This window comes from Stegostoma tigrinum, chromosome 35, assembly GCF_030684315.1.
Source record: "Stegostoma tigrinum isolate sSteTig4 chromosome 35, sSteTig4.hap1, whole genome shotgun sequence".
NCBI lineage: Eukaryota > Metazoa > Chordata > Chondrichthyes > Orectolobiformes > Stegostomatidae > Stegostoma > Stegostoma tigrinum.
The window spans coordinates 21,077,503-21,105,272 of record NC_081388.1 but is presented as its reverse complement, the minus strand read 5'-3'; the positions used below and the strand labels follow the sequence as shown (position 1 = coordinate 21,105,272).

The following is a 27,770-nucleotide window of genomic DNA, read 5'->3' as shown; positions in this document are numbered from 1 at the left end:
TCTCTCTGATGAAGGGTCAAGGCCCGAAACGTCAGCTTTTGTGCTCCTGACTTGTTGAAGTGCTGTTAGTCACTGGTATTGATATTTCTGAATTAGCCTGTTGAGAGATATTATTATCCATCTCTATAGCAGGTGGAACTTGAGCCTGAGAGATAATGGGAACTGCAGATGCTGGAGAATTCCAAGATAATAAAATGTGAGGCTGGATGAACACAGCAGGACAAGCAGCATCTCAGGAGCACAAAAGCTGACGTTTCGGGCCTGGACCCTTCATCAGAGGGACTTGAGCCTGGGCTTCCCAGCTCAGCAGCAGGGACACTATCACTGTACCACAAGCGCATGCCCTAGTCATTTTTATAATGGAAGAGAAGTCAGGTTGCACACAGCAAGCTTACATAACTGGCCACGTGAGACTGATCTGTTTCAGTGAAGCCTGTTGAGGGACAAATATCAATGTGGGTGCTGGTAGAGCTCTCCTCAATTTTCTCAACATGCAGCAGATAAAAAAGTTTAAACATGTACACCAACAGATTCAAGAACAGCTTCTTCCCCACTATTGCTGTACTTAGAGTCATACAGCATGGAAAGAAACCCTTAGGTCCAACTTGTCCATGCCATCCAGACATCCCAAATTAATGCAGTACTTCTGAATGGACCTCTCAGATTTTAAACTTGATGTTAGTATCACCCCTTGTGCACCCTCCCTGCAGCCATAACATTATATTCCTCACTCTGTTCGATTACCCTAATGCACTTTGTATGGTATGATCTGCCTGTACTGCACACAAAACAGAACTGTACACTGTACCCAGGTACATGGACAATAATAAATCAAATCAAAACAAATCATGAGACAGTGCCATGGAATCTTTTGTGCTTCCCCTCCCCGAACACGTGGGAGCGTCAGTTCCACGCCACAGCTAAAGAGCGACAGTGTGACGTTCTGTCAGCACCTGAGGTGGGCAGATGCCAGTCTGTATAGCGGGCTCGGAGACTTCAGAATAAGATGTAAAGACACAGCCTTCAGACTGAGAGGTGAGAGTGCTAGCAACAGAGATAGGGACTGAGTTAAAGCCAGGACTGCTCAGTCACAAGGGGGTGGGGCGGGGGTGGGGGTGGAATTCAGGGTGTGAGCTGGAGGTGGTGATTGTAGAACAGCTGCTGTAAAACCGCTGAGAATGAATGTGTGGGAACAGCAGATGGGTAGGGAGAGTGTGTGTGTGTGTGTGTGTGTGTGTGTGTGTGTGTGTTGAGGGGGAGGGGACGATTTCTGCCTGTTTGGATCCAATCCTTTCGGTCAATTCTAATTGAGTATTGTCCACATCAACAAGATTACCTCATTGGTTCAGATTTGAGGTACAAGCCAATTGGATGTGATGGCAGCAGGTTTTGTGAGGCTTCTGATTTGTTTAGTGCAGTTCCCAGTTTAACCCTGCCCACCAGGAGCTAGTGCTTGTGTCTGTTCACTCCCTATTCTGCTGGTTGCAGTAGCTTCTTTAGCCTTTGTGACACTCGAGGGGTAGAAGCAGGTGAGTTTACTCCTGCTTGGTATGCTGCAATGTTATGTTGCTTTTACCAGGGTCTGTGAAGATAATGGGGTGGGAAAGAGAGAAAGAAAATGAGGGTGAATGTGTGATTTAGTGAAATGGGGCTAGGGGTCTTATTCTGATTAGAGGCTCTGTAAAGTGCATAGGCACTGAGTTGTAAAATAGGATTTAGTTTCTAAAACTAGAATCATGTGGCTAAACAGTTAGTGCATCTCTTTTTAAAAATGCCTTCTGGTATTTCCCAAATTTCATTTGCATTTTTCTTTATTTGACAGCTTCACCTTTTTAACAGTAGTGGCCTTCTGTGGGTCGGGGGGAGGTGCGGTACTGTTGCTGGAAGGTCTGTGTATTATGGATGTCTTTTTAGTGTTACTGTTGGCTGTGAAAAGAAGAATGTTGTAACCCACCTCTTGTCCACCTAGGGATCTTGTCCCCATGTTTTTGTTGTGAATGTGTGGCTGGAATTTTAATGCAGAGCCCTTTAATATTTGAAGCATTTTTTGGATGATCTTGAGAATCTGACTTATTGTTGAAGCCTTGTGAAGTAGAAGGAATTTCAGCTAAACAGTTATGCTGCTTTTTATAATTATGCCACTGGATAACTGAAGGTGAATCTTTTTTAGTTGCACAATAATTTAGTGAACTATTTTTCCCCTGTTGTCTCTGTAGTAATAAATTATTACACTAGCCTCTTTGTTCTGCTGGATGTAATCTAAGCAATATAAGGTGTAGGTCTTTTGGTTGCAGCTTATTGTAGATAAGCACTTATCTTTTAAAAGGCTATGATTTCTTTTTGGTTTTTGTTTCAGTGAGGAACTAGCATTGGAACTGACTGGTTTTTGGATCTAGGAAGAGTTAAATCCTGAGGTTTGTTTCTCTACTGCAATGGCTTTAGTTCAGTCTTAAAATTTTAATTATTGTTTTGTAATTGGTTTGTGGAGGCTATATCTTACCCTGGTGTGCTGTCCCCACCCCCAACCTTTTCTGCTTAAACAGTTGAAACACTAGTGCAGAAATATGTTGGGAGTTTGATGTTTAACCATTTTAGTATGTATCTAGTCTCTTTTGTAAAGGTAATCTGCAAGAAATGGTGAGTGTAATCAGGTCAAACCACTTGGTGAACATTGATTCCTATCAGTTGTAGGTGGAAGATGTCTACTGAGGTAGCTTGTCCTGCTATTGCCCTCCCCCAGTCAAACAGCTCTCCCTTGCTGTCCCTTATGGGTTTCCCCTTGCTAAAGTTGTTGTTGCCACGTTCTGTAACTGATCAGTTGCTTGCTGCTGTTTCCTGTATAGGACGGGTGATTTTACCACCCTCCCTTCCCCTCGCCATCTCCCACTATCCCTCATTTTCTCCTGTGACTTTATTAGTCCCTCTCTGGAGTACATCAGTTCTTTAGGAACAGGCTTGTCTCAGCTTGGAGATGACAGTCACTGTGTAGACTGAGCCCCCCTCTGTTCTGCACAGATCCAACAGTGCCAGGGGCCTGTACTGTAACCCTCCCACCCCCCCACCTCATGGTGTTGTGAAGTGATCCAAGTTCATGTTTAACACTTTGGAAGTAAAAGGTTATGAACTGTAGCTGTTGTGTAAATTTGACAGGAATTTTTTTGCATAAGGCAGATCCAAGTGAGTGATAATGGGAACTGCAGATGCTGGAGAATCCAAGTGAGACTCCCTTTATGAAGCTGAAACTAATCACCAACTTAATTGCCCTAATTAAAGCCTGTGACATCAATTTGTGGGATGACTTAGTAGTGTCTGTGGCCAGTGCTTGTAAAACCTGGTTTGTTTTTCCTCAAGAGTTGGGTTGTTTAGAATGTGGGTGACTGGAGACAACTCTCATTTACATAGTGCCTTTTTGAGTACAAGTAGATGCTTCAGTTAAAGTGTGTTCTGAGAGTTTTTTTAAAAAAGACAAGATTCAGCAATCTGAGGAGACAACCTTCATGTTTCAGATTCACAAGGTCCCACGTCGGGTAGGGGAGTGCGGAACTAGCGTTGTAGGTTTAAGGTGAGAGATTTTGCTCATGGAGGGTGGTGCATGTATGGAGTGAGGTGCCAGAGGAAGTGGTGGAGGCTGGTACAGTTAAACACTTAAAATGCATCTGGATGGGTATGTGAACAGGAAGGGTTTAGAGGGATATGAGCAAAATATTGGCCAATGGGACTAGATTTATTTAGGATATCTGGTTGACATGGACCAAAGGTGCTGTCCACTTGATTACTGATCAGTACAAAAAAATCAGGGTTAGTGTTTGAGTCTGAGGAAGGGTCACTCAACCTGACACGTTAACTGATTTTTTTTTTTCCTTCACGGATGCTGTCAGACTTGCTGAGCTTTTCCAGCCATTTCTGTTTGTGTTCCTTTTATTTACAGCGTGGCAGTTTTTTTGGTTGTTACTGATTTTGGTACTTAACTATTTTAGTGAGTTTGGTTGATGCCTAAACATTGGTCACGATCCTGATGAGATCTCACTTGAATTAAAGCCATGGTACCTTTTATCAATCTGCTCAAGGCAGGTAACTTTTTGGAGGAGAGGGCTATCAGAAGTGGATGAAGGGCAGCGTGGTGGTGAGGAATTTATTGTCATAACTCAGCATTGTTCCTGAGTTCTGTTTGAGACTTGATTTCCGAGTGCACAAGTGGGTTAGTTCTTTAGACAAAGTAATCTGAATTTAAAGAAATGAACTCCAATTTCTCCATACTTAATGAATTAAAAGGAACCTGATAGTTACTCTTAACCAGGAGCACTTTAATATTAGGCCTCAGCTGCTCTTGCCCCTCCCCTGCAGCTTGGGTTTTTTTCCTCCATAGCATTTCACAGCAGCAGGTATCCTGATCCATAATTCTACAGCTGACCAAATAGAAACTGTATTCACAGGGTGGTTGTCCACTCCAATAGCTTTATTTTTCCAGAATTGATTTTTGTCTTAAAATATCTTTGGTTTAAAAATTCTACTGGATGAAGTGCTCATACCTTGGGTTTGCAATGCTGTTCTAATGTTGTCCTTGCACTGAAAGGAGCGATGTGGTCTATTTCCCCTTCTCCTAAAACTAACTAATTGTTTACTTGACTTACACAATCAACAGTCTGGCAAAGCTTGAATAAAATCTTGTGGGTTTGAAATCCTCTGGCCTTGTCCCTTGTTATCGTCAGCCCTCTGATCTCAACACTCCGTATGCTTCCCCATTTTAATGCCTCTAATTAATAACTGTAGCTTCAGATGCCTGCGTTCCAAACTCTCTTGCTCCTTTGTTTCAACTCAAGTTGCTGCCTTGGAACTTGATTCTTGTCCAAGCTTCTGGTCGCTGGTATAAATGGTGCTGTTTTGGTATTAATGTTTGTTTAATAGTGTCTATAATGCCTCAGGACCGTCCCTTTCTTAAAAGAAGAGTTAGCTAACTGAGAGTCCCTAGCACCTCCCTTGCATGTGGAGCCATGGATTAGAAAGGCAGAAGACTGTTCTGATAGCTCCCTGTTCAGTTTGGATTTGAGCTGAGTCTTTTTATTTTAAAGCCATGTGGTGTTTGGGTTCTTTTGCAGACTCCTTGAGGCAAAATAAAGATTGTCAAATTTTTTTACATAACAGTAATGCTGCTGTACATGAGTGTCCAATATTGTTGATGCATGCTAACAGACCACATAGTGCTTGTAGTTACCTTGGGGAAATTATTAAACTAATAATCTCGGGTTCATGTCCACATAATCCATGTGAGCCTGAATCTAGATTGTAGTGTCCTGGTGTTCCTCTAGAGTGTAAGAGTTTTAGCTCCATACATACATACTGTGCTATTTAAGCTCAGTGATGTGCAGTGGTAGGACATCACAAGGTTGCCCCATTGCTTGTATAACAGAATTCTGCAAACTAACAGATGGTGTATTCTGTTCTCATCCCTCTTTATTTTACTTTGTCTGGAACAGAGATTGCAGTTGAACTTCACTGCAAAAAGCAAATTGGTCTGGCATTCTAACGTAGGACTAGGGGAAGAAGAGTTTTCCGTCAGGATGTTGCTTTGGAAGATGGCTAGGACTGCAGTTGAGAGTAGCATCTGTTAAATTGTTTGCATCTATTAGGTACTGCTTCAGATCTGAAGACTCAGCAGCTTTATGTCAAACCTACACATAGGGTTGCTGGTGGGGGTGGTGGTTTCAGCAGTGAGTTCTCTCTGCTCTTGAGTGCCGTATCATTGGTGTAGATTCTGACAAAGGATATTGCATCCTCTAGGGCTCTTGAGCCTCTATTTCTAATTAGAATGAATTGATTTTTTTTGCCAACAGGATGATAGATGTTCTGAAGGAGCTCAATTTAATCTGTCTGGAGCTGTTGTTTTTTAATGGAATCTAGTTATAATTGTGTATTTGTCCAACCCTGTCCTGTTGACTGATCTGGACCAGGAAAGTGCAACAAGATATTTATGATATTTTTTCCCCAGTGACGTTTGTTGGGAACAGTTGCTGTGGTATAGGGAAAACACCATCAAATTTTGGGGTACCTCTAACTTACGTTCATTATTTGAGTTTAGAGAAGGGCAATTTTAAAAGCACTTATAAAATGGTAGATTATAAACCGGTACTGCATGGCTTTCTTAGTTGAGGCTTTGGCCGATGAGATGTGACTGGTTATTTGTCTAAAGAGACAATCTGTTTCCATGAACTGATGTTTAATCAGATGATCTGTTGGTTCCCATTTGGGTCTTAAACTCTCCTCATCCTATCTAAAATGAATGTCTGTCTGTGCAATATAATTGGATGTCAAACGAGTGAAGTTAGCCTCCAGCTTTAATGTGTTATGCACAATCTAATAACAGACTCAGGCTGAATCCTCTGTACTGCAATACCTTGAGAAATTCCTTTCTATCCTAGAGCTGAATTTAGCCTTTTAATCTGGTTTTTGAATGATGCTGTTTTGACTTTTTTTAAAAAAATGCTTGTTGGTGGACAAGCAGATCAATCCCAGGCCTGCACCACCATCAGCAGAATAACCTATCACCTTGAGCTAGTCTGACAGGAGCTGAAGTAGTGATGTGACCCCAAGCAACCGAGGGGAATGAAATTCCTTGTATGTCTAACAACAAAATCTCAGTCATTTGGAGCAACGTGTGAGAGGATAGTAACAGTATTAAAATTGCCTGCTCTCTTTAAAAGAATTTTGATTACTTTTTAAACGATTGGTTATGGAATGAGATGAATCCTCAGTTTACAAATGTTCAGTTGGATAATTGTTCACTTGCCAATCGGCAGAAGTTGCTCATGGAAATTCTGATAGGGAGGTCATGTGATTCAGCCAGAATTGGCCAATCAGTTGGCAGCTACCTTGCCTTTTGAGCGGTAACATTGTTGAATGGGCACGGCATGGTCACAAGTGAATGTGTACTTGAAATTGTACAAAATGTAAACGTATCTCTTAACATTCTGTGCTTTGGCCTGATGCCGAGTCCTTGTTGCCTGGGAGCAAGGGAAACGGAGACTTCTCCACGTTTAGTTTGAGATTCAAACTGCCCGAGCGTATTCTCGACAATACTCGCAGCTAAAATACAAGGATGGGCAGTGAGATTACTAGAGCTGGTAAGCAGCTAGTGTACTGACCTGGTTTTAATTTAGTGTTAATTGTAACATCTAATTTGGTTTAGCTCCAACCCAATTTCTAGTGTGATATAGTTTGTTCTGTTTGAGATTGGAATCCTCAAATTAGTATCTTAATTGACCAATGCCCCAAATTTTACCTGACGCAAAACTGCCTGATCCCTTTCTAAATCATTTTGCTGTTGAATGCAAATATTGAATTGACTTGATGTATACCTTCTAAAGATGATCAAATGCCAGTGAAATCATAACAGTTTGTTATTTGACATTCAATCAATGAAGAAAGTCTCTTTTAATGCATTTTCTTATTGTCCCTGGTCCAGCATTGGCAGCTGCCTAAAATTTTGGAATTCTTTCCTTGACCTCTTTCAGCCCTGTTCCTGCTTAGAACAGATTTTACAGTGGCTCAGTGGTTAGCACTGCTGCCTCACAGTGCCAGGGGCCTAGGTTTGATTCCACCCTCATGACTGTATGCAAACTCAACATAGATGTTCTCCCCATGTCTGTGTGGGTTTCCTCTGGGTGCTTGGGTCTCCTTCTGTAGTCCAAGTGATGTGCTGGTTGGGCGGATTGGCCATAGGAAATGCAGGGCTGTAGGGACAAGTTCTGGGTGGGATGCTCTTCAGAAGGTCAGTACAAGCTCGGTGGCCTCTTTGCATGCTGTAGGAATTCTGGTTCTAATGTACATCTCCACCACTTGGCCACTGTGGTGCCCATAGCAGATGATAGAATTTGAAATCCAACTAAACTGGAGTTGAAACGAGGCTGCAAGGATTGGCAACAGAAGGCAGTTCAGCCCCTTAAGCCTGATCTGTCTTTCAACAAGGGATCTGTCGCAAGTCGTGGCTCCTCCTGCCACCTCGTATCCCTCTGTGTACGCTTGTAGTCTAATTTCCATCTATTTCAATAGCTGTGACTGAGCTTGCAGGGGATTCCAGAGATCACTGCCCTCTGGGAGAAATTCCTTTTGCATCTGTTTTAATTGTCCTTCTTATTCTGTACAGCACAAGTCCACTTACCACAATGGCTGATGTGGCTATGAAGGATTCTCCTTGATCTGCCTGTGGTGTGGTGACCCTTGAGTTAAATGACAGTGTTTTTGTATCTGAGGTCTGGTCTGGTGGGACTACAGAGACCTCTTGATTTTTGGGTATTTGGCTAAATGAGGCAGTGTTAATGTGCTTTGTGAAAAGGGTTTGTGTAACTAACTTATTGAACTGTTGGGAAGTAGTATTTAAGGTGCCATGTCGAAGGATATTGTGAAAGTGTTTATACAGGAGACTGATGGGACCACATCTGGAGTACAGTCTGCAGTTTTCATCATTTTTAAAGGTGGTAAACATGGCAGTTCAGAAGGGTTACTAGATTTGTACTTGCATTGGATGGGGCTTGAGGAAAGGTTTGACAGATCACAGTATCTATTGGAGCTTAGAGTAAGAGACAACTTTGAATTAAAAACCTTTTGGGGGTCTTACCAGAATATATGCGAAGAGGTCACCACCACATTCTTGCGGATATCTACACTTCATTCCTCAGTATTCCAAAGTCACCTACTGAAACCACACTGGGGCTCAATTCCTTTGGATGGCCGAGTGTTGGATCTTCTTGAAAAGGTAGCAGGAAGCAGAGTTGCCGTTACTCTGGGCAGATTGTTGAATGAAAAGGGTGAAGGTGGTCAAGACTGTGAATAAAGCATGTTACCTTGCAGCCGGAGTCTCACTTGATGTGACCACTAATGAATCCACTTTGGACTGAATGGCCGCTCCTGCGCTCATTCCTACTCTGAAATTTGTCAGAAGTGTCGGATTGTCTTCACTTCAAGTCAAATAGTCTTCTGTATAACTACATTTTAAATCTGAAGTTTTTTTCACTTAGACTGTTTGAGGTTTTGTATGTGATCCCCATGTCTGTGTGGGTTTCCTCTGGGTGCTCCAGTTTCCTCCCACAGTCAAAGATGTGCAGGTTAGGGTGGATTGGCCATGCTAAATTGTCCCATAGTGTTCAGGAATGTGGTTATAGGGGGATGGGCCTGGGTGGGATGCTCTGTGGGTTGGTGTGGACTTATTGGGCTGAAGGGAGTCTGAGTCTCTGACATCCCTTAACCAGAACAACTTCTTTCCTGTAGAACATCAAAGCTTTGTTTTACAGTTTGTCTCACACTGAATTCACCCCCCCACCCCCCACCCTGGGGAATCACTGCCATCAGTTTGGAATGTGAGCTATCACTGGGTGCTGTAGATAAAATTAATGCTCGTCATTCCAGGCTGTACAACATAAGCAGGTGAAACTGGGACATTAGGGCCCACGGTCATTATGAAAGCAGTAATTCCATTTCTTTGGGCTCTTAGTGGAGTTCCCATCCGTGACGCACTTTGCTTAAAGGTTTGTCTGGCACAATGCCGGTGGTGGCAGCATCAACTCCTGGATACTTTCCCATTCCAACATGGGAATTGCACTGTGCAAAGATGGATGCTACACACGTCATGGGACTAACAAGGTGTAGAACTGGATGAACACAGGCCAAGCAGCGTCAGAGGAGCAGGAAAGCTGATGTTTCGGGTCTGGACCGTCCTTCAGAGGGTTTCTAAAGGGTCTAGGCCTGAAACATCAGCTTTCCTGCTGTGTTCATCCAGCTCTACACCTTTGTTATCTCAGATTTTCAAGAATCAGCATTTCCTACTATCTCTGCTACACGAGTCACTTTATTTTTCTGCCCCACTCCCTGTTGTACATGAGTCTTAACCCTAAAGTAACGATAATGCTGGTAGGGCTGGGCTAGAATGAATTAAATCCTAGGTTCCTGCTACATCGTGGGCAAGGAGCTGGATTATTTATGGTTCCAGGTATGGCATCTCCCCTGTGAAGAGATGAATTGGTCCCTTGGTTATTGCCAAGAAAGGATGTGTTCCTTTTCAGGATAACATTTCCCTCTAGACAAAGTCTCCATCAAAAGGAACCAATTTAATCAGGCTTTATTTAGTGAATTCAGTAAATGCAAGTAATAATACATCTTGGTTAGAAATAAGGGAGTCCAAAACACAACTTATTAACCTTGGTCAATTGGAGAGCAGGTAGTTAAAATATTGCAGCCATTTGCTGATGTTCTTGGCAGTTGAACTTTGGGCTGATTGGAATTCTCTCTGTTAGGGTTTCCTTTTTTTTGCTGGCCGACAGCACTGCTGCTCACCTATAGTGCTGAGCTGTTTTCTGGCTGTAGCAAGTCTGAGTTGGATAGCTCCGTAGTCCCCACACAGATCTCAGGTTATGACCAAACTGACAGCTGAGTTGAACCAAACTTCCTGTGCGTACAGGGTGTGGTACTGAAGGGGGTGGGGGATAGGAGAGAAGCTGACATCTTTCACCCAGACTATATTTCCTATATGTAACTCCTGTAACACACACGTTTTGGTCCTTACTTATTTATTTTTGTCACATGTCAGGCACCATTGTGCCTGTTAATGGAGGCCCCATTGTCTTGGACCCCTTTCCAACCCCCAACCCTTTGTTTCCTTGATCAGGTTTCGGGCCCTATCTTTGGATTGGGATACTTCTCTTACTGTAGACTAAACAATTCTGTTACACTAATGTTCCTCAAGATTTTTAATTCTTCTGATTGCAAGATGATTTAAATTTAGAGAAGTCAGCCCGCAGTTGGTTCCAAAAGTGCTATTTTTAACAATTGATCTTGAACGTTCTGTGGGAATTCACCGGCATTACTAGTAGTGTGCTGTGTCTGGAATATATGCAGATTTACACTTTCCATTCTTACTGTGGCACCCTCGTTTTATACATCTCTTAAAATGCCATCTCCTACCTCCATTTCTGTGTTTGACCTATTGACAACTTTCTCTCTTTCTTGCTCCTTGACTTCACCCAGCTAATTCCGCATCTGGATTTCCTGCAGCGATATCTTCCCTTTCCCTCTTTTCCGCTTCTCCTTCTCCCACCACCACCCACATCGCTCTTCACCTTGCCCTACCTTCCTAAAGTTTGAATAAAGTCCTTTTCATTCCCTGCTTGGCCACCCACCAGCCCCGTCCCAAGAGATAGTAGGAACTGCAGGTGCTGGAGAATTGAGATAAGGGCCTGTGCTGTGCTGTGCTGTACTGTTCTACGTTCTATAACAAGAGCTGGATGAACACAACAGGCTGAACAAGAAAGCTGACATTTCTGGACTGGACCCTTCAGAAATCAGGGAGGGGAAGAGGGCTTTGAAATAAAGAGGTGATGATGGAAGGTGGTTAGAGAAGCAGATATGTGGAGAGAAGACAGACATCTCAAGGAGGTGGGGATGGAGCCAGTACAAGTGAGCGTAGGGGAGTTGGTCAGTGAGGAGGGAGGGATGGGTAGGTGGGAGGGAAGATGGATAAGTCAAGGAGGCAGGGTCAAGCTGGGCTGGTTTTAGGATGCGGTTGGGAGAGGGGAAATTTTGAAGCTTGTCAAGTCCACATTGATACCATTTGGGCTGCAGGGTTCTCAAATGGAATGAGTTGCTGTTCCTGCAACCTTCACATAGCATTATTGTGGCACTGCAGGAGGCCCAGGATGGACATGTCGTCCTGTCTTAGTCACAATTGTATCATGTCCGCGTACAGCTTGGTCTTTAGTGCAGTTCACTTTTATAGTGAATGTCATGTGGATTATGTATAGTACACTAATTGTTTTAGTCCTTGTCCTGTGCTAATAGACCTTGGTTTGTCTGCCTTCTATTTGCTTTCTACTTTCGCTCTTTTTCTAGCTTGGGTTCCTGTCTGTGTGCAATTTAAGCCCCCTCCACACTGTGCCTGTAAGGATGTCTGTTCCAGAACATAACACATAGGAATGAAAGTAGGCCATTCAGCCCGCAGTGGCACAGACTCAACCATTCAGTGATTTGATGATCCTCAACTCCATTTACCTGTCTTTCTTTTTCCCTTTCTGGTTTTAAAAAAAATCTGTGTTGAACATTGTGACGTCTTATAGCTTGAAGAGGCAAATTTTCTCCTGAGGTTTAGTGGCAGAGGTGCTATGAAGCTTGTAAATGGATTGGGACCTTGGATTGAAGTTGCAACAATAGAAGTGGCCTGAATAGATGTGTTTGAGCTCTCAGAACCAGGAGTTTCTCTTAAATTTTTTTCTAATCGGTGGTTGCTGCTGGCATCTTGAGGTGGAAGCTGTCTTCCTGCCTCTGGTACAGTGGAAAAAGCTGAGAGTTCTCTGCTGGAGTGACATGTGAGCCAATCCTCTTTCTTTTTACTGAATTTGCCACCCACCCATCCAAGGATGTGTTTGAGCGATTGTTACAATATTGTAACAGTTCCTTTTTCTAGTAGTTAAATCTACTATTCTAACAACTAGGATGAGCCGATGAAGTTCATTACCACAGGAAGTATTTGATGCCAAAACATTGAATGTATTCAAAAGGTGGTTAGATATAGCACTGGGGTAATTGGGAGCTGAGATTATGGGGAGAAAGCAGGATTAGCATATTGAGTTGGACACCCAGCCATGATCATGGAGAAAATCAGGTAGCTTGGCCAATCAAATGGCCTCAGGACTAAAATGCCCAGCACTTGCCTTAACTTAAGGTCTAGATCCACTTAATATATTTGGGTCGGGGGGGGGGGTGGGATGTGGGGTTCTGGTGCATAGTAATTGTTAACAACTCAGTGTTGCCAGCAGTTTGTAGGAAAGAATCCCTGTTCCCTGGGATGAAATGTGCCTGGCTTGTACAGGTTTTGTCTTGACTGAGAACTGGTCCCAGTTGCCTTGTTCTGTCCTACACCGTCCCTCCAGCTGCTCACTCGGGCTGTTTCTGATAGCTGTCACATGTGGCATGGTCATTGAGCATGCAAATAGATCTTTAGACAAAAGTTAAATGTAACTGTAGCCCCCTTGTGTTCTGAGTGCTACAGCATAGCAATCAATATTCATGATAGCAGAGCTACAGAAGTCTTGAACCTGGGGCTTGCTCTTGCTCAATAACCTGAACTCTGCTCAGCAACACAGCATGCGTTCCTTCCCCCACCACCCCGCACAAATTCCACATCTGATCTTTGTGGTCTCCACTTCTTCAGCCAGCTCTGTACCAAGCCTAGGCACTCTGATTTTTTTTTTGCATGCAAGTAATACAATAACTGTAATACGTCTCAACATTTTGAGTGAGATTTTAATTCTTTTCCTTTGAACTACAGTCACCAGTGTTGCAATATTTCATCGATGCCTTCATCTATTTTGAAATAGTTTGTTAGATAAGTTAGAGAAACTATTTCTGCTGTTTGGAAATATATATTCAGGTGGCATGCCTTTTTTGCCAGATACTGTTGCCACAAACTAACTACTGCAGTGTAACCATATTAAAATGTTGTTTGGTGCATGAAATAGCTTTTCTCGCATTCAGATGTCAAAACATGAGCTCAGTGAAGATTTCCCCCCATGCTAATAGAAGCTGTCTGGACAGCTTTTGTGCTGTGTAATACAGGGGTGAAATATAGTGATTACAGGTCTAACACAACAAGAATCTTTTTCACTGATTAATTGCATGTAAACACAGGATGCTAGTGCCAGTGTATTCCTGCTTCATTGTAACAGTTGCAAATCCTTTTTCAGAAACAAATCATAACCAGCATTTATTTCACTGCTTTCCATCAGGTAATATCACTGCTAATGTTTTTTGACCTGTTACTTTTCATGTGACAGGTGGCTATTTAAATTAACCTTGTCTTGATCTTCATGGTCAGGACCAGATGGACAGTGTGTTAACAGCAGGGTTGAATCGAACTGAAATAGCCTTATCTCAAGCAAGTGCAGTGAAAACTTTGAGACCCCTCACGACAGTGCTATCTTGCAAGGGAACCTAGGTACAGATACTTAAAATCAAATTCTTAAGAACAAAGGAGTAAAATAGTCCAGCATTCTGGCTAATGGGGATATTTTAGGAAAAGGCTCAAGTATCATTTTTCTGACCCAGTTCATGCTGGCACCTAGCCTCAAGGGAGACTGTCGCAGGTTGGACAGTGTTTTGGGGGAAGGCAGATGTGGTTTCTCTTTTGCTGTACATATTTTGAAACTACTTCTTACTATTTCTTTAAACTTTAGTCCTTGATACGGAAGGACTTGTATTCCATCTAACAGTGCCTGTTTTCCTGGTTAGCCTCAGCAACCACCCCCTCCACACACACACAGTATCCAGAATGTTGTCAAACAATGACCATGGCTGGTAGCCTTTTAAACCACCCCCCCCCCCCCTCAAAATAAAAAGCAGGACCAGGGCTCCCCTTGTATGAGGCAGTTGGCTGGAAGGGGCTAAGAGGACATGGCAACATCTCTGCTCCTCGGATGTAGACACTGTTACCACTCAGCCCATGACCTGAGGAATATGAAAGATCTGACTCTATCTTCTGCTCTTTTAAATAAAATAGAAAGGAATAAAGTTGACAAAGGTTGTGCTACTTCCGACTGAATAGCTCATTAGTCCAAATACTATTGCCTGACTTTTAATAAAGCAGGCATTTGCAGTTAATACTGTAATGCCATGTTAGTCTCCTCATGGGAGCTGTTATCTCTCAGCTTGCTTAAGTTGGTAGAAACAAGTTAACTGTTTCTGGTCCACGTGTAACAAACTAGTCTTTATCACCATGAAGTATAAAACCAATATTGCTGGGTTACAGAGAGCTCCTAGCTTTTTGATTTAAAATATTGAAAAGGTGAAGTAGCTATAACCCTACTGGACCATAAGTCTGCTGTCATGAGAGAACTGATGGTTTAGCCAGAGAGTGACTATTCAGATGAAGGGAGATCTTGAAAAGGAGAGTCCTTCAGGACAACCCCAGCTGGTGTGGAAACTAAATTCACTCATCACTGCAAGCCAGCCAGCTGCACAGTACCAGCCAACCCCAATTCAAAACATTGCAACATGTGTCTTGCAACTTACTGCATTTAGCTTTTCTCAGTGGTTCACACTAGCATTCTGTATATTTCATTCTAGGCTAGTACAATCAGTGCTCTTCTGTACTCCTGGCCAGCCTTAGCACCTCCTGGTTCATTTTCTTTTTTGTCTTGTCTTTGTTTAAAATTTAATCCTTTTCCCAATGCCTTCAATAATATTTGCCTTTAGCCCCTGAATGGGATACTAAACACCTCCTTGGAGTTCCAACTAACATTGGTCTGCCACTTCAAGTTTTTTTAAAAATTCTACATTCCACAAGGAATTACCACCAGACTAGGCCATCAGTCCAGTGACCCAGTTCGAATCTTCCTCCAAGCCCATCCTGAGATGGTGTGACTGTGTTTTGCCACAAAAAAATCAAGTGGCATCTACAGAGAAGGGGCACTGGCTGGTTTAGAACACAGTACTCAATATCCTGAATGCCCCAGGTTTAGCTTCGTATTGAAGAGTGTTGTATGTTTTGTTTTTAAAGGACATCTGGCATCAATTTGCAGCAGATTTGCTGCTTCTTGGTCTGACAATGATGCTGTCTATGTAGATCCTGGTCTTCTTTATGCCACATCCTGCAGAACTCCATTCAGTGGAGGTGCTAACAGAATTGCTCTAATAATGTGAAATGGACTTTTTTGAGGTTTGTCTGTTGCATCAGAGCAACAGTCTAAGGTCCACTTGTCACCATGGCCCTCTGATCAGAGTTCTAGCTCTGTATTTGCTGAACAATCCTCTGTGACTCCAAAGGAATGCTGGGGGCTGAGTTGAGCAGCAGGAGGACAGGGGAAATTGGGTGGCAAGTTTGTTTCCTAAACTGTAGGGACTTTGAAAAGACTCTCCACCTTTGTAGACCCGTTTGCACAGCAAGAATCAAGCCTCAGATATTTGATTTACCCTCCATGTGGCGGGAAAGCAAGGCCTTAAAGCAATGCAGGCTGGGTGGATTGGTCATGGTAACTGTTGGGTAACAAGGGTCTGGGTGGGATGCTCTTCAGAGGGTCAGCGCACAGTCAATGGGCTGAATGGCCTCTTCTAGTGTGTAGGGATTCTGATTCTAAAATGATGTTTCTGCTGGTAGTAATTGGACTGATCTGTGGTCGGCTTTAGTTACTTGTGACACCATCACAACCCACTCTGAGCAAAACTTAATAATCTAAAATAAAAAGGAGGAAACTGCAGGCTGGCTTTTGAATGTTACTGTGTTCTTTTTGGCTTATCCTGGATGCATTCTTTAATTGTACTGTTCTTACTTTCAGCAGTGTCCCTTTCTGCTGCTGGAGTCTATTTGATAGCCACCCTGTTCTCCCCCTCTCCAGAAAGACACCATGGACACAGAAGGCTCTGAAAGGCCAGCCACTTCTGACCAAGCAACAACAGTGGTGAAAAGTTCATTGAACAACCAAACAAATGGGTCGGCCAAACCAGGTCTGAAGCTGCCCAGTGGAAGTCTGCCCAAGGCTGGTATCAAGGGCAATAGACAACCAATCTCCAGTCGCCCAGCTTCCACACCCCACAGAGTGCTCAGTGGCAGTAAAAAGGTCACTGAGCAAAAGCAAAGAGTTTCCTCAGTACAAACCTCACCTGGATCTTGCATGTCATCTCATGCTAAAATCATGGAGAAGAAACTGGATGCCAAGGTGACAAAGGAACATGTGAGTGGGGTGCATGCTGGAAATGCAAATGGTGATTCCATCTCTGCAATGGGGAAGGCTGGAGGACCAAGCAAGCGGGGGCTAGCCATCCCCAAGGCGGCTGCTCAAGGGAAGAATCCAACTCCACTGCGGCCCAGCTCCACAGGTAAGTCAATACACCCACTTTCCGCACCCTCTTTTATATTTTTTTGCTCTTCCGTTCTTCAGAGATGATATTCCACATCATTCACAGATCCAGGTCTTTCCCTTTCTAACCCTCTTCCCCACGTCTCTTCTGTTTTAAGATGTTGGACCTTGGTATTGTTTTTAATTTGAAACATAACCTGAAATATTGGTCTAAGGAGGGATTGTACATTTTCCCAACTTTATCCAGCTTGGGGGATCTTGTTGCAATATCCCTGTACAGTTGCTTCTGTCATTTTATAGCACAGAAGGCCATTGGACCTACTGGGTCCATTCTGGTCAAAGATTTTTGACTACATGAGACTAAGTGCATTTTTTTCCAGCTCCCAATCTGTAGTTGTGAATGGTGTGATTTTAATTCTGATAATCATCAAAATTCTACAGGAATATAAAGTTCTGACTTTGTTCCTTCAGGCAGTGACTTCCAGCCTCATCTCTAACAATATTGTTCAAATTTCCTTGCAGCTTTCTACCTGAACTTTTCTTCAAAATCTGTGCCATCTGGTTATTCGCATCACTGATAGGAAAGCCGCTATTTTTGTGTGACCATCAGGTTCTCTTTCTCCTCCCCCCCCCCCCCCCCCCCCCCCCCACACAATCAATCTTTGCTGCTCCAAGGATGATGACCGCAGCCTGTCTAATTTTTCCCTCACAGCTTGGGTGGCGTCCTTGTAAATCTCCTCTGCACACCCTCCGGTGCAGTGACCCAAGTTGCGTGCACACGCCACCAACACCCCAACCCCCCCACCCCAGCTGCGACCCAGCCAGCATTATTGCATAACTTAGCAGCTCTCCTCGTTAGCTGAGGTGCAGAATGAAAATCCTACATGCTTTAAACACCTTTCCCACTTACTAGCCTTGTTAAGGTGACCTGGCATTTTAAAACTAGTCTAATCCTGACAGTGACCACCTTGTGAAATCCCATCTGATTCTCAATAAACTCCCTCTAGGGAAGGATATCTACTGTTCTTAACCAATCTGGTCTACATGTGACTCCAGACCTGCAGCACATGTGGCTATTAATTGTTGGGTAGGCAAGAAATGCTAACTTTCACAACATTGCACACATTCTATGCAATAACAGTTGGAAGCTGGTTCCACTGGTAAAAGATTGTGTAACTTTGTTCTGTGGGTTTTTCCCCTGACTTGATCGCTCTAGGCAGTCTAATCATTCCAAAAATGCCTGCTTTGTAAAATCTATTGGCCACAAGATAGAAACTTTGTTGCAGTTAACTTGTTTCATTCTCAAAATGAGAACCTGCTGCTGAGCTTTGCCTCTTGTATTCACCCTGGGTTTTATTTAATGTACTGGCCAGCCAATGACTGTGTAGTGAGAGCTCCAGCAAGATGCCACCACCGGACACTTTCCCTTCCCCTCCCATCTCTTGCCTGCCTTCTGCAGGGACCAATCCCTTCAGGACACTCTGGTCCACATGTCCTTCGCTCCCATTGCCCAATAACACCTTCCCTCTAACTGTTGACAGTGCAACACCTGTCCCCTTACCACCTCCCTCCCAGTATCTAAGGACCCCAAACATAGCTTCCAGGTGAAGCAGCACTTCCTAGAATCTAGTCTACTGCATTTGCTCCTCTCGATGCAGTGCCCTCTCCACTGGGGAAAGGAAGCATAGACTGGGTGACCGCTTTCCAGGACATCTACGCTCTGCTGTCAAAAAAGACCTCCAACCCTCTTCCCTGGCCAACATCTGTCTCTGTCTTGCTGCAGTGTTCCAGCGAAGCTCTGCACCAGTTGGTAGAACACCTCATTTTCCACTCGGACCCTGTGGCCCTCCAGTCTTAATATTGAGTTCAGTTATCTTAGTGCCTAAACTCTCCCAAGTCCCAGCCCCCCCCACCCCACACACCAGGCCTTGTTGCCACACAGCCTGTCATTACATGCTCCCTGTCGTTAGTCACTAACAGTCCCTATTTAACAGCTATTCACCCTCCCTCCCAGCAAAAGCCAGATAGTTATCAACTCCTTTTTGTTCAACTGATCTTCTCTCTTTAGGCTCTATCCCATCATTTACTCCCTACCCCAACCCCCTCTCTTTTATGCGTACAAACTGACGTCTTTCCTGTCACCATCAGCTCTGAGGAAGGGTCACCGGATCCAAAACATTAACATTTCTTTTTCTTCAGATGCTGACAGACCTGAGCCTTTCCAGTAACGTCTGTTTTGTCCCTAGTTTACAACATCAGCAGTTCTTTCAGTTTTTGTGTGGAGTGAGAAATCTGCCTGTTCACTTCTCCAAATCACACCTGCCTCTACCACATTAGCACTGATTTCTCCAGAACGTGTTTCAGCTCCCTCCTTGTTGCATTCTATAACCACTTCCAGTTGGTGGTTTTTCCCACTTTTTTGGGTTAAATCAATCCCAGTTTAAGATTTTAGGCCAATGTTAATCCCTGACTGCAAGATGAAAAGTGGTGTCCTCACTGTCTGATCCTTGCAGCCTTTTGTGGAGCCACTGGTGGATTCTCAGCTGCCCTCTGGGCAATTAGGGATGGGCAAGAAATGCTGCCTTAAAAGAGAGTGAGAGAGAGCTTTATCCTGTGAAAGAGGAAAGAAAGCTTCAGAAGGGGGACCTCTTGGGGCAGGTGGAGGATTAAAGGGTTTAATGCTTCAACGGTTAAAGTTTCAACGGTTGTAAACCACTTATAAAGCAAGAAATGTGAAATTTTACAGCATAGCTGTTGGCTAACCGTTTTTTAAAAATCAAGTTCTAAACAGCTTGTAACACTTTATTGTCACAATTATTTTGTCAAGTGACATTTTCCACAAAAATAGGCTTAATTTTAAATTCACTACTCCCAGTGTTGCTTAATCCACTGGCTACGGCTGTCAGTCTGATGGTCTCAATGGGAGAGATGTGTCAACTCAACTCCAAATCACACTGGGCCATCAGCTGCTCCAAGACAGCCCCCTGCAGCCTGGAGACTGCATGTGGCATCTCCAAATAGAAAATAATTCGAAGGCCAACATTTTATAAATGGCACATACACTGTCAAAGTGGATAAACTCACATTAAAAGAAAACATTTATTTTTGTGAAATATACAAGATTTGGTTAGGAGTTTAGATGCAAATGAATGCATTAAGAGAACACAACATTCAAAGCCCTCTTACTATAAAGTGAGAGAAATTAACCTAGGCTATTACAAATGGAATGGAATTGTATATTTCAATTACTGAACAACAGTGGAGTAGAATGAGATATTAGGAACTGCAGATGCTGGAGAATCTGAGATAACGAGGTGTAGAGCTGGATTAACACAGCAGGCCAAGCAGAGGAGCAGGAAAGCTATTGTCAATTTCTGAAGGATCTAGGCCCGAAATGTCAGCCTTCCTGCTCCTCTGATGCTGCTTGGCCTGCTGTGTTCATCCAGCTCTGCACCTTGTTGTCTCATAAGAGTAGAATGATGGGGGCTGTTACAGGGGAAAGAAAAGAAATGTAGACACAGTCATTCTATTTAGAGCCACTAAGCCAGTGGAAGAATTAGCAAGTAACACGTGGACCAGTTAAACTGCCTACTTACCAAAATAGACACACAGATTGCTGGGAAGAGGTCAGCAGGTCTGGCAGCATTGGAACTGAGGAAGGGGCACTAGATCTGAAGATGTTAACACTGATTTCTCGTCAGATGCTGCCAGGCCTGCTTAGGTTTACAACATCTGCAGTGCTGTGCATTTAGTCTTTTTTGGTTAAAAGCCACAAGAAATGTGCTGAACATCTTCACCTTTAGGATACCTGCAGAAACTGCAGGCTGTTAGCAGCAGTTGAAGAGGATGTGTGGGGAACAGTTATGAATTCTGAGGAAGGGACGCAACCCAAAAAACAATAGTTAAGATTTCGCTTCAGACACTCTGATCTGCTGGACATGTCCAGCAATGTGAAGTTTTTGGATTTCCAATATCTGCAGTTCTATTGTTTTTAAAATCGAGAGCTATGTTGTCTTTTGACAATCCAGGGTTGTCTGTAGTTCATGAAATTTAAGAAATAAAAAAAGGAGAGTGAGCTGACTCCAGGGGCAAGGTGCTTCAGAAATCTCAATCCTTAATTTCTTGTGCCCTTTTTGTACTTGGCCTCAAATTATTGTTTGATCCCTTCCACATGCTCCAAAAGGACTTGGAAGTCAGTCACAAGACAAACTGAACAGTGGCACATTTTCCACATCTTCCTGTCAATTATCCTTCAAAATTGATGAATTGCAGCCCAAAAGTAAAGAACATGAAAATACTGAGTGACATTTCAAACCACATCATGATTGTGGATTAAAACGTTTGTTTGCAATGTTATTGTTGGCAAGTCTGTATGACCAATGCTCAAGGCAGAAATTAGACAATTAACATATTGAAGTCAAGGATTAAAATCTAGGCTGATAATCTAATCAGCTGTCTGGGACCCAGATTAAAAATAAAAGGAATGTGACAGAATTAGAACAGCAAGTCTCAACTTGACTTTAAATGTGAATATTGAAGAGGATCTCACTCCGATCCTGATACTTCATTGATTAGTCAAGGTGTACATGAGAAACAGATACAGGCCAAAAAAATTGAATGTGCCCCTCAAGCCTGCTCCACCATTCAATAAGCCTCCTATTCACCTACCTTGATCATCTCTCATCCTGGCTAAAGCAAGGAAAATATTCAGTGACTGCCTCTACCTTAGGGAAACGTCCCAAACGTTCACCATGGAGCAGGTACAGGGCAACATCGCAAGTGATGTCTAATCTTTTTAAGAAGAGTGGCCCTTGTATGTTCTCCCACAGAAAGGGAACATTTTCTCCACATCTACCTTGTGAAGGTCACTCGGATATTTTTCAGCCAAGTTACCTCTTTCCTGAATGCTGGCAGTTAAAAGCCTAGTACAACCAACTTTTTCTCAAGGCTTCTCATTCTAGTATTCCCAGAGCAATGCCATGAAAGGCACTTGGGCAGAAACAGCTATGTGAAGCTTAAATAGGGAATTAGGACTTGGCAAGGGACGAGTTGACTGTAAGAGGTTTAACACAAAGACATTGAGGAATAATAGCACACACATTGAAAGGAAGTTCATGGATCAATAGTTTTGAACTCTTTTTAACAGAAAGTCAAACTAAGAGGTAAATCTAGTTAATAAACTGAACAGCGTGAGCTTTTACTAAACACAGGCACCTGCCAAAGTGAACATAAGCCTATTTAGGGAAGGGGGGGGGGGGGGGGCCTGGAAAATGTTGGAGAACCAGGAAAAAGTAGAATAAATAACTTGCAGTTTTATTGGTAAAGGACACCAATATAATTCCAAAAATATCAAAGGGTGCCAAAGGAATTTAGTCACTCGAGCAAAGCACAGGGGAAACTAAAAAGGAGAGTTAAGCAAAAAGCTGGGATTCACTAAATGGGATGCATCAGGATCAGAAGACAGAGCTATGCAGATAATCCAATGCATTGGTGGTAATATTCCTAAATTCCAGAAGGAGGATTTTAAAACTGCCAAATTAAGGAGGGAGATGGGGAATTGGAAGCTAGTTAGCTTTGTATCTGCTACTAGGAAGCAGTTAGAATCCTTTTACAAAAGGACGCAACAGAGCAATTACAAATACAAAAACGTCAGGCAGAGTCCTAATCTTGTGGCTATATTTCTCCTGGGTGTTCCTCATGGCAGGAACCTGGTTTGAATATAGACTAATTGGGACCTCCATTGGTTAAAAGGATCTGTTGCAGATGCCATCTTTCTTTTTAGAAATGAATGAGGGCCAAGCAGTGAACACTGTCTGTATGGACTCCAAGGATGCTTGCTGAGTTTCCTCATGGTAGACTGGCGAGTAAAATTTAAATCTCAGAATAGAGGGGCCACTCTCCATTTGGGTACAGAATGGCTCAAAGCTAGAAGGCAGAGGGTGGTGGAGGGTTGCTTTTCAGACTGGAGGCCTGTGACCAGCAGTGGTCCACAAGGATTGGTGCTGGGTCCATTATGTTATGTAAATAACTTTGTGAACGTAGGAATGATTAGTAAGTTTACAGATGACACTAAAATTGGAGTTGTAGTGGACAGTGAAGAAGGTTACCTCATTACAATGGGATCTTGATCAAACGGGTCAGTGGGCAGATGGAGCTTAATTTAGGTAAATGTGAAGTGTTGCATTTTGGAAAGGCAAATCAGGGCAGAACTTGTATGCTTAACAGTAAGGTCCTGGGGAGTGTTGCCTAGCAAAGAGACCACGGAGTGGAGGCTCATAGTTCCTTGAAAGTGGAGTTAGAGTTTGATAGGATAGTGGAGAAGGCCTTTGGTTGGATTGCCTCTATTGAGGTTATGTTGCAGCTGTTCAGGACATTGGTTAGGCCATTTTTGGAACACTGTGTGCAATTCTGTTCTCCCAGCTATAGGAAGGATATTGTGAAACTAGAAAGGGTTTGGAAAAGATTTACAAAGATGTTGCCAGGGCTAGAAGGTTTGAGCTATGGGGATGGGCTAGGGCCATTCTTTTCCCTGGAGCATTGGGGGCTGAGGAGTGACCTTTATAGAGGTTTATAAAATCATGAGGGGCATGGATAGGGTGAATAGCCAGGTCTTTTCTGTGGGGTGGGGGAGTCCAAAACTAGAGGGTATAGGTTTTAAGGTGGAGGGGGGTGAAGGGGAAGAGAAGATATTTAAGGGGCATCTTTTTCATGCAGTGGGTGGTGTGTGGAATGAGCTGCCAGAGATGGGTGGAGGCTGGTACAATTACGACATTTAACAAGATGGGTACACAAATGGGAAGGGTTGAGGGATATGGGCCAAATGCTGACAAATTGGACTAGAATAATTTAGAATATCTGGTCAGCGTGGAGGAGTTGGGCAGAAGGGTCTGTTTTCCATGCTGTACAGCTGCCTCTAACGCTTAGTTTCAGAATTCTGGAGCTGTGTAAAATGGCAGCTTTCTGGTGTCATCTCCTTAGGAAATGAGAACATGGCTTGGTAGGGATTCCCTGTGATCACAGGCTGGATTTTTAATCAACATGTTCGGTATATTACCAATCCTACTGGAGCAGTTGGAACTTTGCATTCGCCTCAAAGGTAGGACACCACCGGTGGATCACAGAGCCCTGTAAACACAGCTGGATGTTTGTGTGTCCGAGTTCCTCATTTCAATCTGGAGTAACTTTTATTTTTACACCAAGTGACCTGGGACTTGATTACTGTGTGCTCAGCAATTTATGCAGCAGCAACTTAAATTTTCCACTTTATTTTTGAAGCCATTTTAGTACGTACAAGGCCCAGTCACTAAATTCTCACACCTCCAAGTTGATCACTTTTTTTAAGCAGGACTTGCTGCTAAATCCTCAACCCTCGTAGGTGAGCGCCTAACTGGGAGGGGGAAGGTTAGAGGCTTGGAGTTGGGTGGAGAATCTGTTTGAGATGCGTACTGGAGCCAATGATATTGAGACACCAACAGGGTGGCGATAGTGAGCAAAGATGGTTTTTCCTGAGTGCTTCTAATTTGTTTAGGGGATAATAACAGCTCTAGCAATTTTGATGTAAAACCAAAATCCCAGCATCAGCTGCAAGTACAATATAGCCTAAAAATCACGCAGGGTCCACTTTTCTAAAGACTGATTACCCCAAAAAATGGGGTGAGCTGTATTGTGAAGGGATCTGGAGACTGTCCTAACCCTCCATCCCAATGCATGTTCCAAGGACTGAAACCACTTGTTGAACACCTTGTCCTTGTAAACCCATCAGCCAGTACAATTGATAACAAGGTGTGGAGCTGGATGAACACAGGCCGAGCAGGAAGGCTGACCATCTAGGTCTGGGCCTGAAACATCAGCCTTCCTGCTGCTTGGCCTGCTGTGTTCATCCAGCTCCACACCTTGTTATCTCAGATTCTCCAGCATCTGCAGTTCCTACTGCCTCTGAAACAATACGAGTGAAATCCCTTTACCTTTGTTGTAAAATTGTGGCTGTGCTGTCTGTCCCTAATTGTTCTTGAAGCGAGTCTCTTGCTGTGCACTATTCAGTTGTGAATAGACTCCAGACCCGCAGCAAGGAGGTTGAATGTCAGCCAGACTGGCTGAAAAATGTCGGCTGACTTTTCCCTAAGGACATCGATGAACCAGTTGGGTCTCCTTGACTACAACTGATCAGACTCCATGGTGACAGTGACTAACTGATAACTGGAGTTTTTTTACTTTTTTTAAAAAAAAAACTAATTGCCATGCTGGGATTTGAACCCATAATCCCTGGAGCATGAGCCTGGACCTGGGGGAAAAACTAGCAATGTGCTACCACCCACCTTTACTCACACCTGGTCCACTTAAATGACTGTAACCAATAAAACTCCTAAAATCCCACACCATATTACCCTGTTGCTGGAATTACTGCCTGCAAGCTTGAGCGTCATGTTAAAATTCTTGCCCGTTTAAGTTCTTTATGGTCCCTAAACATAATTTTTTTTATCCTTCCCCATGTAGAGGGTATGCAGTATTTTGAGCAACATTAGCTTGAACTAAGGGAGGCTTAATCCGAGCGACTGTGTTGACGTGCCGTATTAATTCTCTCTGCAGTTTCCAAGAGGCCAGTTGCTGCAGTGGCCAAGGTGCCTGTTTCCAGACCAGAGAGACCCCTCCAGAGCAAGTCAGCCAGGTAACAGAGTATGTGGTTCTGCCTGGGGATACACTGCCTCTTCAAAATAACTCATCTTGTTGTTCTGATCTCCCCAGATGTTAGGAACTGACACCTGGAATAAGTGGTTTTTTTTTTTGCTATCAAAGCCAGCCTGTGCGGTTTCACCTCCACACCAACACCTTGAAGGCTGCATCCATCTATAGTATTTTTGTTCTGCTCCTACTCCTACTCCTTAGATTTCCAATGTGGATCATTCTTCCCTTGATTGGGCTGCACACACTAGGAAGTGAGATCTGTTGTTCATCCCCCTAATGGGCCAATTGAGTAGTTTTCTCATCTGGAGTGAACAGACATGGGGTGGTGGGTAGTAACTGTACTCCAAATGTAGGCTGTTTAACCATGGGGTTAATGGCAATGGCCTATATGATCCCTCATCACTTAAACTAGGATATTGGGAATGAGGTGTTGAAGGATTCAACAGTGATTGATTGGCTATACAAAGCTAATGTAAACAAATGTTGCAATCCCAGGCCCATGTACAGGTATGGGCTAGGATCAGGTCCCCACTGCCCATGACAGCCGAAGAGCATGTTTCCATCAGCATATCATGCTTCAAGTGGTTCCCAAGAGAAGGAGGTGAGACCTATGAACCTTCAGGTCACGTGTTGTAAACTGATTACCTTCCGGTGGAATGGAGCACTGCTCACTGGGACAGTTGCAATTACCTCTTCGCGCATCTCGTCACAAGACCGTTCACGAGGCACATCGTGGTGACCTGTGATCTTGGGCTCTCTGCAGATCTCCTGAGTCTGACTTGGGTGTACTCGCTCTGTAAAATGGAGCTGAGGTCAGATCATGAACAGCTTTTCTCCAAAGCAATAGCAGGCTTGATGCAAATGGTCTATTCCTCATTTCAGCACCTTGGCTGTCTGTCTGGCAGCCGAGCTTACATTTGTGAACTTGGATTTGTCTTTAATGGTCAACATTTGAATAAACCCATTAATTTCTAGGTCTCTGTTCCTCTTGGAGCTGCTCACAGAAATCACAAGGATCCAAGAATGTTGGCAAGGAAACCATTTCAGTATCCAGCTTTGGAGCTGTTGTAATCTTAACTGATCAGTGGCTCAGTATTCTAGTGTTCCGTAACCTGGTCAATGACTAAGAGCTCACTGAAAGCAACAGGAGACATCCCATGGATTATCTGTTGGGTGAACACCCTCTTCTGTACTATAGGGGTTCTATGACTTAAAACAGAACATTTCTGCTGTTGACTGACACTGTGCTTTAAGAAGCAAACCAGGTGAGCATATTGCCTATTGTCCCCTGGGCTTTTGGGAGGCGCTTGAACAAAGTTGTACTCGTGACGTAGGAGCAGGTCTCAAAATAGAGGGCAGGCTTTTCACTTCTGTCAGTGCTGTTCCAGCATCTGGTAACCAGCCTCTTCCAGGGATTCTTCCACTTAGAAGGATTTGAGAAAGCTACCTAAAGTTAATCCTTTTAGCACGGAACATGCCTTTGCCCACTCTTCCCCTCTCTGTTCTTCTGACTTGTGCTGACCTCTGTGATCCTAATGGATCTAAATGTTGAGTTTGACTAGTTGAGGAGGCTTGGGACAATCAGTAATAGTCTAGTTGGGCCTCTTACATTTAAGTGAGGTGAGTACCATTTTAGAGACAATTTTGTATTTGGAAGTGATTGCCTGCAGGAGTGGAAGATATCCAATTGTCACTTCCTAATAGACAAGGCTTGTATGGATAGGCTGGGACTCTCTTCATTTGGAAGGTAAGAGTTTGCGGACTGACCCTTATGGAGGTTTTATAAGAGGGGGAATTCAGATAAGGTGCATGGCAGGTGTCTTTCCTTGGGGATTTCAAGACTGGGGGGTGTATTTAAGGTGAGAGGAGATACTTTTCACAATATGATGGACACAGTTTTCCCACTGACTGTGGGATGAGCCTTTCGGAGGAAGTGGGTACAATTTTAGGATATTCCAAAGACATTTGGACAAGTACATAAATGTTTGGTGGGACATGGGTCAAGAACAGGGATGGATGGGATTAATTTTGTTTGGGGTTACAGTGAGCATGGACTAGCTGGACAGAAGGGTCTGTTTCTGTGCTGATGACCGTGAGTCAGATCTCAACCTCTTTAAAGCATGGAGTCCAATTTGAGACTCTAGGTCTTGAGTTCTCTCTAGCTCCATAAGGCTGGTTCATGGCACTCCTTCAGTGTCTCTCTATTTGGGGTAGAAGTGAAGGCAAACAAAGTGGGAGTTTGGATCATCATCCGAA

At 43.5% G+C, this 27,770-nt stretch overlaps 1 protein-coding gene across 14 annotated transcripts in view; it reads left to right on the top strand.

The window, feature by feature from the left end:
• Positions 1-27,770, top strand: part of LOC125447595 (BTB/POZ domain-containing protein 8-like) — a 71,619-nt gene that overhangs the window by 31,130 nt on the left and 12,719 nt on the right. The window contains exons 1-4 of one of the 14 annotated variants that reach the window (XM_048522141.2): positions 950-1,035; positions 2,357-2,414; positions 16,371-16,851; positions 25,419-25,497. In XM_048522141.2, the coding sequence (XP_048378098.1) occupies positions 16,380-16,851; positions 25,419-25,497 (551 nt within the window). In that variant the 5' untranslated portion in view covers positions 950-1,035; positions 2,357-2,414; positions 16,371-16,379. Of the gene's footprint in view, positions 1-926; positions 1,036-1,405; positions 1,530-2,356; positions 2,415-16,310; positions 16,852-25,418; positions 25,498-27,770 lie in introns of those variants that run through there. The other 13 variants (XM_059639953.1, XM_048522138.2, XM_048522135.2 and 10 more) reach the window with 13 other exon arrangements.